This window comes from Ambystoma mexicanum, chromosome 12 (assembly GCF_040938575.1).
Source record: "Ambystoma mexicanum isolate Mex_15411 chromosome 12, UKY_AmexF1_1, whole genome shotgun sequence".
NCBI classification, from domain to species: domain Eukaryota; kingdom Metazoa; phylum Chordata; class Amphibia; order Caudata; family Ambystomatidae; genus Ambystoma; species Ambystoma mexicanum.
This window is the reverse complement of record NC_090936.1, coordinates 888,739,212-888,751,552: the sequence shown is the minus strand read 5'-3', so window position 1 is coordinate 888,751,552 and position 12,341 is coordinate 888,739,212. Positions and strand designations below refer to the sequence as shown.

At 45.1% G+C, this 12,341-nt stretch overlaps 1 protein-coding gene across 5 annotated transcripts in view; it reads left to right on the top strand.

The window, feature by feature from the left end:
• Positions 1-12,341, top strand: part of OSBPL8 (oxysterol binding protein like 8) — a 2,810,514-nt gene that overhangs the window by 2,084,454 nt on the left and 713,719 nt on the right. For all 5 annotated transcript variants that reach the window (XM_069629380.1, XM_069629377.1, XM_069629378.1 and 2 more), the window contains one exon: positions 8,097-8,194. In XM_069629380.1, coding sequence (XP_069485481.1) covers positions 8,097-8,194 — 98 coding nt within the window. The remainder of the gene's footprint in view (positions 1-8,096; positions 8,195-12,341) is intronic.

The following is a 12,341-nucleotide window of genomic DNA, read 5'->3' as shown; positions in this document are numbered from 1 at the left end:
ACGAGGGGCAGCAGAAGCCCACTGCCAGCTAACATAGCCAAGGCCACCGCCATTGCATGCCAACGGTAGGTTCAGTGGCAGGTCATCATCGCATCCTTGCACCTCCGTCAGGCCAACGCAGATGCCATGCTGGCTGCTGCCAACCAAAGGTTATGGCGGGAAATTGCGGACTTCCTCCCTGAACTCCCCACCCAGTGGCAATCACGCTTTAAGGCGGGGCTAGCTGAAGCCAAGCTCGTGGCGCATGACCTCATGGAATCCACATTGGTTCATATCGATACCTCAGGCCGTGCCATCTGCATTGCCATGGACATGAGGAGAACAGCCTGGCTCCGGGCAATGAAATTCAACCCGGATGTCCAGGAGTGCATTCTAGATCTACTGTTCGAAGGGGGGGGGGACCTCTTCCACTCTTCTATGGACAAAGAGCTGGACAAAAAGAACAGCAGCTCACAAACGGCAAAGTCTCTGTCCATTCTTACAAAGACTACGCCCAAATCGTACGCCCAATCTCAGCAGCGCTCGGAAAAGGGTTGTGCATATGAGGGTTCCGCGGCTTCCAGGAACGCAGATCCAGGCAGCCGAACCTCTCGCTGTCTCCGAACCGGCACAAACAACAAAAAGGGGGGGTAAGGGCTTTTTCCAGTCCCCCTCCTCAGCGTCCGCTCAGAGGGAAAAAAAGCATGGCACGCCCCTTCGGGTCCACGTGTCTCCGGTGGGGGGCAGGCTTGCTCTCCATGCACAATTCTGGTGCCAGAATTTCGCGGACCCCTGGATCCTCTCTGTAGTATCCACGGGGTACCGCCTTCCTATCCCAGCCTCTCCTCCCTCTTCCCCTCCACTCCCACAGGTTCGGACAGCAACTCTTTTGGCAGAGATCCGGTCGCTCGTAGAGAGCCAGGCAGTGGAGGAAGTTCCAGCCTCCCAGGGAGGCTTTGGCTTTTACTCCAGGATTTTAGCCATTCAGAAGAAGAACCAGGTGGGCCGAGAGTTGTGCTGGACCTTTCCACCCTCAACATCTCCCTACCCCTGCAAAAATTCAAGATGTTTACGCCAGCTTTTATAGTAGAGACATTGGACAAGGGAGACTGGATGTGCTCCCTGGACCTGAAGGACGCGTACCTACACGTCCCGATTTGGCAGCCCCTCATTCTTTCCTACGGTTCAGGATCAAGGATTTCAATACAAAGTCCTTCCATTTGGCCTCAGCTTGGCCCCCAGGGTCTTTACCATACTCCTGAATTCTGTGGCGGCCCTCCTCAGAGCACAGGGCCTACATATCTACCCATACCCCGACGACTGGCTCGTCAGGGCTACATCTCCGGAAGCGGTTTGCCACTCTTCCCATGCCCTTATGAACACACTGCACGATCTGGGCTTCTCGTTCAACCTCAAGAAGTCACAGCTGAAGCCTACGCAGACTCTGACATTCATGGGACTCATTTGGGACACATGCTCCGAGAAGGTCTTCCCGTCGGAGGACAAACTTTCAGCCATCAAGAGGGCCACTGCTCACTTTCTCATCAGAGAGGTGACCTCAGCATGGTGGTACCAACATCTCCTCACACGAGACTAAGGATGAGAAGGATTCAGCTGCATTTCGCGGCCTCATGGAATCAGGAGCGGGGCTCACAATCCGAGATCATCAACGTTCCTCCAGCTCTCCACCCAGACCTAACTTGGTGGTCCCTGGACAGCAACCTACGGACAGGCAAGCCCTTTCGGCCGTGCGCTCCGCAATCCACCATCGCCACAGACTCCTCGCTCGAGGGCTGGGGAGCCACCCTGGACGATCTCTCGGTCCACAGCACCTGGACGCAACAGTAGCAGGAATACCACATCAATTGGTTGGAGCTGAACGCCATCTGGCTAGTACTCAGAGCATTCCTACCACTTCTCAAGGGCAAGGTTGTCCTCATCCAGACAAGACAACTCGACCAGCATGTACTACGTCAACAAGCAGGGAGGCACCAGATCCCCTCCTCTGTGCAGACTGGCGATCAGCATGTGGGAATTGGCCCTGGAAAAAGACATTTACCTCTCGACAGTCCACCTCCCGGGGGAATCCAACCTGGAAGCGGACAGGCTCAGCCGATTGGGAGCAGACAATTACGAGTGGCAGCTAAACGACCTCATTATTCAGGAGATCTTCAACACTGACTATTTTAAAAATCATGAGGAAGAAAATTCGGACATGCTAGATTACATGGAAAATACATGGATTGGACAGTTAACAAGGAATGGCACCAGAAGAAGGTCAAAATACAATATAAACTTATGGAATTGCTACAAAGCAACCTTGGAAGGGCGACCTAGAACAAACAATTCACTTGAGGGATGGCACAGCCGTATTAATAAAACTTTCAACACAAGTAATCCTAATTTGTGGCATTTTTTGAAAGAATTAAACAAAGAACAATCACATCAGGAATTTCGAGTCTCCCAAGCAATTTCACTCGCAAACACAGAGGTAAAAAAGAAAAAATACAGAGACTATGAACAACGCCTTGAGCAAATAGTACAAAATTTTAATGAAAATGACAAAGACAACTACCTAGATTCAATAGCGTATAATTTAAAATGTTAAAAGGTACTCACGTTTTTAAGAAATCACCAATCCACCATGACAAATCCAAGCGATACCCGTAAATAGCACCAAGCAGCAAAATCCAAGGAACCCATAATCCAAAAAGCTAGCCAGGGAAAATCACCATCCAAAAAGAAATCCACATGTGCGATCCATAACAGTGAAATCCGGAAAGGAAAAAAAGTTGAAGATCCAAGAAAGTCCGTGAAAAAAAATCACTGATCCAACAGGAAAAACCAAAACATCCATCGAATCCAGTAAAAAAAAACTCCATTGGATCCATGAAAAGTGTGAAAAACCTAGAAAATCCAAAAAGAAATCCACACGAAAGCACGGAGACCCGAACGCGATGGAAACGCTGCACGAATGAACTTTAAAAATGGCGCCTACGTATACGTACAGTAACGCAACCTTACGTAGCATGCAATTACCATATATAAACAAAATGGTCATTCTCATTTCTTAAACAATAGCGCCATCTATTGGAAAAAAAGTATACTAAATGTTCAACGTTATCAGTTTGCAATTTATTTATTTATTTATAATTGAAGTTTACAATAAATATATATTTATTTAACATATATATATATATAATTAAGGAAAATATTACTTGGAATATGCAATTGCTGTTGAAGAATACTTAATAAAACATAGTAAATAATAGCAATGTTCAAAAATGCATAATTAAACATATTTAACACTAACCTTGTATTAAAATCAATTCGAAAAAAATTGAAAAAAATTCGACATTTTTGTAATTTGACATTTTTATTTTCGACATTTCTTTTTCGACATTTTGACTTTCGAAATTATTACATTCGATATTATGACTGGACACCAGGGGAAATAACCCGACTGAGCAACTGTAGTCAATCCAAGAGATGAGGGTGGCAGGCAGAAACACTAGGACAGGCAGCCTTGAGACATGCTGCAGACAAGGAAGCAGGTAGGCAGGGGAGAGAAGGCAACTAGGCTCATGGGAAAGGGGAAGGCAGGAGCACGAATCACCCAAACTCAGGAAAAAGAGTGTAGCAGGGCTAGCTAACTTGGAGACAGAAGAACTGAGCGAGGCAACTGCCACAGTAGGAGTGTTAAGACATGCTGTGACATGTCGGCAGATGACTGAAATACAACGCTGTCACCAGAATGAGGCTGGCTCGACAGCAAGGAGGTGCAATAGCAATGGGGTGGTACTCGTATGCAGCGATGCTAGTCTCTACGCATGCACATTACGAAGATAATGATTGCACCCGGGAGGACGCATCGCGTGTTGTAGCCCTGACTCCAGTCATCAGTCTTCGCCCATTGACTGCCTGCCGCAGCACCAATGTCGATAAAAACACCAGCCGGCCAGAGCGGAGAGTAGATACCTTACTTAAATAGGCTAATCAGAAACATTACAACATCGCACAATCCTTTGCAGGGAGGGACAAAGACTGGGCTACCAACCAGGTAGCAGAGAGAGCAGAAAGAAGCCAGAAAGAGATCTATAGGAAAAGCTAGGAAAAATATAAGACACAGGCATATACCAAATACAGTAGAGGAGTTAAAGCCAAAAGCCTGTCAACGGCTATGTTTTGACTAAATTGGAAGCTCAACCCAGATATTGAGAAACCAGAAAGCCTGCTGAAGGCTACCCAGCAGATGCTGGGACGGTACCAGACACAGAATAAAACTTGAAGAGACCTTCGCCAAGGAAGGAGACGCATTGCTGGTGTGTGAAAACAATACAACCCTGCAAACTGTGTAAGAAAGGGGGAAGAAATAACTGCCAGGAGGAGTGTGACGAAACACATCAGTCTAGGAGGGCAACGTGTGGCGTGAATTTGAGCCAGATATCTAGCCAAAGGCAAGGGGGAGAATTACTTGCTGCTAGGTAAACCCAAGAAGTAAGCTGGGCGTTATATCCTTGAGATTATATAATGGGTTAGGGAATCTTGAAAGCACCGGTGGTCCATTAGATAGACTTTACACCATTGTGAGTAATCCCAGCCTAACACTGTTATATAGTTATCCTTATTGTGTTTTATTTGGAAATTTCTAGGCCCCATAGGTGTTCATTTCAGCCATCCAGAGAAAGTTAATTACAGTTATAATTCATTTCTTATGAGTGTGTTCTTCTCACCCCATGTTGCATCTTTTTTTAAGATTGGTGACGTTTAAGGTGTTCGCTTTGGTTGTTTTGGATATTTGTAGCTACCAATAATCAACTCCTGCTTTACATACAGCAGAAACATTTGCAAAAGTAATTTCCATCAATTGCAATGTTATGCACATATATTGTGCAAATTTGTCTGGCGACTGGTTTCATCTATACATTTTTTATCCACAGAATGTAATAGTTTGTTAATTTGCCATCCTTGGGTATTTATTGTAGATACCAGTGAGCTGTTGGACTGAAAGGCTGTTCTTGAACCTCCACACCGTTTTATGACATGCTATTCCTTCATCTTTTTCTTTCTCTGGTACCCTTTCATTTGGTGAGCCTGCTGGAATGATGTTACTAAAACTCAGACTTTTGAGGCACTTTATAATGCAAATGAATGATACTATTCTTTATTGATGCTTGCTGATTTTACTTCAGGGTGGTGCTTCATATTTTACTATATATTACATTTTGTAACATGTGAGCAATCAACAGATGGCTCAAAACCAACTTTGAAGTTATCTGCTTATTTTATTCTGATCTCATAATGGGTAAGGTTTGACAGCATCTATACTGGTGGGGCTAAAAACGAGTCTGGAACCACCATCAGGCCCCATCTTGCTTTGGGATCATGATTCTCAGTTCTTCTCACTCTTCATTTTATTCAAGGTTGCATCTCTATACAGTCTATCTCTCTCTGGGATTTTATATTGTCCCAAACTCTTCTTTCTTAGCTCTCCATATTTCTTGGCTGGTGTTGGGATGTCAAGATTTATATTGCTCTTGTGTGAGTCTCACCACCCAGCACCCTCGGGACATCTGTGGGTCAGACACCAGATACCTCACAAATATTTGGGCCCTGGCATTCTTCAACTTTTACTCTCCTGCTTGGTCTCACCATACAGCCTCTTAGCTTAGGCTGTCCTTAGGGTTAACACCCCAGATTCTTGCCTCTGGCTTCGCTTTGGCCCTTAAAGTGGCCCTTCAACAGCTTGGGAGGTACCAATGACTCCTTTGCCTTCTTTCCCGGATGATGTTCTTCTCTTTTTCATTGGCCTCCTCTTCCCTCCTCCAGTTGTTTTTTGGCCACCGCCTTTATATCACCCCCTTGCCCAACTTGTGTTTTTCCTCTGATGCTCTTTATTTGCTCTACACAGACAGCACCTCCTCTACACTCAATCTCTCCTTACCTCTTCTGCCTTTCCCCTTCATCCTGGAGTTTTCTTTCACTGCCTCTTCTTTCACTTCCATTATTTGCCATCTCCTCTAGCTCTCCCTCTCCTAATTAATTCCCCACCCTCTCCTTTCTGATGGTTGCTCTGCTCTTTCCCTTCCTATCTCCTTCTTTCAACTTGATATCTCTTTGTGGTTCACCACCCCTTTCTTCTCCTCCATTGCTTCATCTCTCTAAGTTTCCAGCCCTACACTCATGCCACTCTATACATGTTATTTTTCCTTCCGCTTGCCTGTCCCTTACTCTAACCTCTCTCTCGCCTCCCATTCCACTCACTCTCCAGCTGTCTTCTAACGCTCACATTTCTCCATTGGCTGACTCCCTTTTCATATGCTAGTGGTTCGGAATTGCCTTGTGAATGCGAGATGCAGCTATGCATGGTTCAGGAGCATGCCCAGTGATTGGTGTAGACTTGGGCAAGCTAGGTGTTCCCCGAGTGAGTTTGCTTGTACGGCAGTCTGCCCTGTGGCTCTGTGCACCGAGATTATAAAATGACCATCCATATTGCAATGATGCTGCACGTCCCTCCTGGTTACCCTGTTTCCATGATGGCACTGCTGGTGTTCACTGACAAATTATTTGTGAGGTATGAATTCTGTTTGCTCCCGAACAGCAGTGTTCCCCCTACGACCTGAGGTGGGCTGGGCTTGCAGTGTTCACATACCAGTTCTTCTCTTAAATGTGATTTACTAATTTCAAAACTTGGCCTGCTGAGTCTAACAAGTGGCTCAATCTGCATTCTTCAGGCTTCTCCTTTCAAAATCCATATCATAATTCTTGGGCCACAATGGGTGTCTTGGGGTGTGATAAGAGACTTGAAATGCCAACCATGGTGGGGCTTTTTGGATGATAGGAGATGCACAATGTAAGATTCTAGGGATGTAATGTAGCAATCCTGGGTGCTCTTTTGTATGCTGCCTTTGGGGGTTGGCATCATGGAGCAAGTGGCAGTCCCTGGCCCTCAGATGCTCCCAGACACAATCACCTAGCCTACCTCATGTGACATTGTCAGCCGCACTGTTTTGCTCCATTTTATATCCCCTGCTGTAGAACCCAGAAGACTCTATGCTGCTGACTACTGGAGGGTGTGTGAGAGGCTGGGTGATACTGAATGTGGCTCAGGTGAAACCACTTGCTACATAGTTTAGTGCTTGGAAAGAGGTACAATGGAGATTCACAGGCTCACTAGTCCATCACCAGTGAGAAGAGGCGGGTGAAGAGGGCCCGATTATTGTGGCGTATCAAACAGTTAGTAGAAGATCTAAGTGCTTTGGAGGGTAGGGGTAAGAGCCAGGCAGATCAAGAGAAGAAGGGTGCCAAAATGCATCCAACCAGCAGTGTGCCTGCTACCCTAGCGCTTCAGGAGACTGAGTTAGTCTGCTAACGGCACTTGCCAGTGCCTGCTCCTCCACTTTATGACCTAACGTGGTCTGTTGCAGCATTCTCCCAACCTGCACTTGGGATCTGCAACTCCAGGGCTTGTCAAGCCCAAGTTGGTGTAACTGGTTATCAAAGAGGACAGTACCTGACGAAAGCCACCATGGTGCAACCACTCAGCCAAGACAAGAAACTGCTGGGGTGCCTAAACCTCAAAGACTGTGAGTGACTTTTATTTGACCTCCAGATAGTGGATCCAAAGTTGAGATGGAGACAGACTGAAAGCAAACTGGAATTGCTCATTGTGGATTCTTTAACTATTCTACAACTCTGGTTACAGTGTGTCCCAATCCCATGGCACACTAGCATTCTAAAATAAACACATTTGAACTATGTTTCCTGGGTGTTGAGTAATCTGTTTGTTCTCTGACGAGAATTTCTGTTGCCTTTAATCAGATGGCATAATTTTCACAGAGAAGAGGTGTGGGGAAGAAAGCAAGAGCATACCTGGCTTGGGGAAGAGGGGTGGGGGGAGGTCAATATGCACATTTTGGCCACCTGTGTTCGCTTCCATTCTCAGTCTATACAAATAATAAGTGGAACACTACTCTAGCCAAGGTATTTCCTGCCACTCTTAGTGCACTGCAATTGTTTAGAATCTGTATTCATTGCATGCTGTAGGGTGGTGTAACTAAAGTGTCTTTTTATTATTTTGGGAACGTCTGCACTGACATGTTGCTTGTTCTCTGCAGGAATTCTCTATGGTACGATGACGTTAGAGCTTGGAGGTGCTGTGAGCATTACCTGTGAAAAAACAGGATACAGTGCAGTTCTTGAATTCAAACTGAAGGTTGGTTATTTGTCCATTGATACTTATTTGTCTAGTTACTTCACTTTATTTACCCTCCTTTTTCTTTCAGTGAACTCATTTTGCTCTCCCAATATGTTTTCTATGTTGATTCACATGGACTGATGGATTGGACCAAGCGATTGCATTGTACAGTGTCTTATCTACCATAAAATGGGTTGAAAGATTCATGAGAAGGTATTCACTGATCCCGATAATCATAACTCTTAACCAAAACCCCCGCACTTGGTTCTCTTTCTTGTAGAAGTTATTTATTTGATGTATTTCTATAGCACTGGTCCAGCTGCAGGACAGCTGAGCCCTTTGCTGATAGGCCAGAATAACATTGAATGAGGTAGGGGGGGTGTAAACAAACTATTGTGGGAAGAAGTGGGAGTGACATAGGTAATGGAGGTAGCACAGGTAGCAGGTCTTAAATCCCTTTATGATTATTTTAAATAAAGCACAGTTTTCTGTTTTTGGAATGGGGAACATGTTGCTCCATATGTAACTTTGAAGCAAAAGCTATTCTTTTAGTGTTGTGCTGCAAACATAGTGAAAAGACTGCTTTATTTTTTCCCCACCGCAAAAACCTTTATCAATTATGGATTGGGGCAAAACCTGTTGCTGGATTACACCAGCGGCAAACTTTAGTGCTAAATGCACTTGCTCAAGTTTCAGCACCAACATTTCTAATGAATTGTGTCCTCCCACGTATATCTCATCTTTGATATATCCATATCCTGCTTTGCAGTCTCTGAAAAAAAATCCACAGCAGGGGGCACTGTGCAGCATCGAGTCAATGTCCCTCAACGGTTACCATTCCTGCGTCCGGATGTGACGTTGATGATAGTATAAATACCACGCACTGTGCCCGTTGCCTCCGTTACGTTTTTCCACATGGTCAACATGCTCTCGGAACGGTTCGACTCACCTCAATGATTCTACTTTGATTTCTTCTTGAATTTCTCAATGTTTACACCGAAAAACGGACTTGTGCGGACTGTGACTTTAAGATGTCAATCCCAAATCTGCACAGAATGTAATCTAATGTAAAAAGAATGTATAAAGTGCACCTACATTAGCAGCTAGGGCATCGTGGCGCTATGGGTCAAGAGACTAAAGGTAGCGAGCAAAGAGAAAAGAAATAGAGAACCGAGAAGGAGCCAGATAAGGCTATAAAAAGATGGGTTTTCAACATCCGACGAAAGGAGAGATGATTCTCTGTGGTGCGCAAGGACAGAGGAATGGCGTTCCACAGCAGGGCCACTGCAACTGAGAAGGACCGACTATCCACGCGAGCCAGCTTAAAGCGGGGGACCGTGACCCTCAGGGAGGAAGCAGAGCGATGGACCACGCAGAGGACTTAAAATATGCTTGGCTACCGGGAACCAGTGCAGTTTCTGCAGAATCGGAGTAGTCGGACAGAACCGAGGAGCCCCCACTGCTAAAGGGGCCGCAGAATTATGCAGTAGTTGCAACCGCTGGAGAAGATAAGCCGACTGCGCCAGGTACAGCACATTTCAATAGTTGAGCAAACCGGACGTGAGGGAGGACACGACCAGTGATCGAAGATGAATGGGCAGATAGGGCAGAACTTTCTGCAGTATGCAAAGTTTGAATTGAACTAATTGTCAGACTGCACTAATCTGTTTCTGCATAGATAATGAGTCAGAAAGCTTGACTCCCCATATTTTTGACAACCGGGGAAGGTGTAGTTAGGGGACCAGGTTCCATAGGCCAGAAGGCCGAACACTAACTGGAAGACGATGGAAAGGAGCCAACTACCAGAACCTCAGTTTTTCCACCATTAAGGAGAAGCTAGTTCCTGCCCATCTAGGGATGGCTTGCCAGGAGGCAGGAGCAGCAGCACTCCCCAGAAGCTAGAAGAGTGAAGTCAAACCGTACCAAGATTGGTGTGTCGTCGGCATGCGAGAAGCACCGAAAGCCAAAAGAGTGAATCAGGTGAACCAGAGGCGGAATCGGTAGATTAAATAGGAGAGAGGCCAGAGCTGAGCCCTGAGGAACACCACATGTGAGGTTTAGCAGCAGAAATAAAAGGAGGAAGAGAAAGAGAGTGTGACCGACCAGTAAGGAATGAGGAAAACTATTCCAGGACCTGGCCCGAGAGACTGGCAGAGGACAATGTGCAGTAAGATGTCATGGTCCACAGTGTCAAATGTGGCAGACGATCTGGGCCAGGTCATCAACCACTGCCAGCAGGACCGATTTGGTTCCAAAGCCGGGCCAGAATCCCGATTCGAAGGGGTCAAGACACCCAGAATCCTCAAGATAAGAGCAGAGGAGCAGGGTGACCAAAACTCCCAAGAGCTTCATGGGAAAAGTGAGAAGGGAAATTGGACAAAAGGTAGATGGAATGGAAGAATCAAGATTAGGTTTTTTGAGAAGTCGAAGGATAAGAGCATGCTTCAGAGAGCTGGGGATGTGAGCTGACGAATAGGAGGCATTGACTGCCTCTGTCCGGAGGTGCGAAATGCTAGGGCAGATATTCTTCAAGATGCTAAGTGGAATGGGGTCTACGGGAGAGGCAGATTTAAGGGCAAGAGCAGCCGAGACATCGAAAAAACTGCAAAGGAGGACGAATAAAAGGTGACCGCAAGTTGGGGACTCCAGTGCCAACAGAAAGAGAACACAAGTCGCCGGTGTCAGGGATTTTCATGCAAATAATCGAAATCTTTTCATCAAAGTGGACAGAGGATTACAAAGACTGTTATAGTTTAATTTTTTTAACTTTTCATTTGTCTCCAGTTTTCCCAAGGTATACTTTTATCTCATTACAGGTTTGTCAATACTTAGAATTTCTTGCAGAAATTGGCATATTGTAAAAATGAGTTTGTGATCTGCCGTTAAGCATCTCCATCCATCCCTCTTCTGTTTCCATCATCTGTTCTCCGATCTTGTAATAGATACCAAATCTGGATCTTTGTTCAGAAAGATTATTGCATTCCATTAGTAAGTGGAAGAGTGTTTCTGGTTGTTGAGTATCTGAGCAAAATCGGCAGAAGTGTTCTGTTGCGGGAATTTGTCTGGTTCTGGCAAGATAAAAACGGGTTGGTATTATGTTCATTCGAATTTTCAAATATATCGCTCGCATTTTGAAAGATAGTCAGATAGGTTAGTAACTCGTTGATAGATCTGATATCTGTCTTGCATTGTATATTGAGGGCATATTTTGTTTTCTCTTCCATGGTTTTTATCCAATCGTTTTGCAATATTTTTGTGTTTGCTTGTTGTGGGCGTAGCGTGAGCATTTCGTGAGAAATTTCTTCTGTTTTCATGGATTGCTCGAGATTGTTTTGCCACTTGGCAAGTAGTGTGTTGTTCATTGCTTGATCGTGGGTCTTCAGTATTTGAATTGGCAGTGTTTTCTCATCAGTGAGGAGCTTGCGGTATAGGGCTAGTTGTTTCCATAAAATGATAGAGCTGATGGACTGTAGCGCTACTTTGTGTCTGATCCTAGGCATGGGGAAAGAAGGTGGCAACTGCAGGATCTTGCGCCAGAAGGAGGCTTCGAGTTTTGTCCAGTCATAGTCCATTGTGTTTAACATGGCTTCTGTTCCATAGGCTATCGTGTTGAAATCACCTTTTGTTTGTAGTATGTGATTATGGGTCTGAGTGAGTATTTTCCAAATTTTTCGCTGGATCACGCAGCCTTGTCTAGCAAGAGATTGGATCCTTTGTTCCAGTTTCAGGGTCCACTCTTTTTCGGATTTGGATTGGTTAATGTGGATTCCCAAGTATTTGAATGTTGTTACTTCTTCAAGCTGATTGTGATTTAGATAGGTTTGTATTTGTTTCTCGTTGTTTTTGATCGATTTGGTCAGTTGCATAATTTTAGTCTTCTTTGTATTGATGGTAAATTCGTTGAGGTCCATATAGTTGCTTAGTTGATTGAGACTGTTTTGTAGGCCTGAAGGTGTCTTATCCAGGAGAATGATGTCCGCATATGTCATGATTTTGACCGGTGTTGAATTGATTTTTGGCAGATTGAGGGCATCAGGTTGTAGGTGAGTCTCAATGTCTGCGGTAAAGAGATTGTAGAGTGTTGCTGCGAGAGGGCATCCTTGTTTAAGTCCATTTTCAGTTGATATTTTCGTGGTTGTGTGGCCTTCTCGTGTAAGTCTTATTG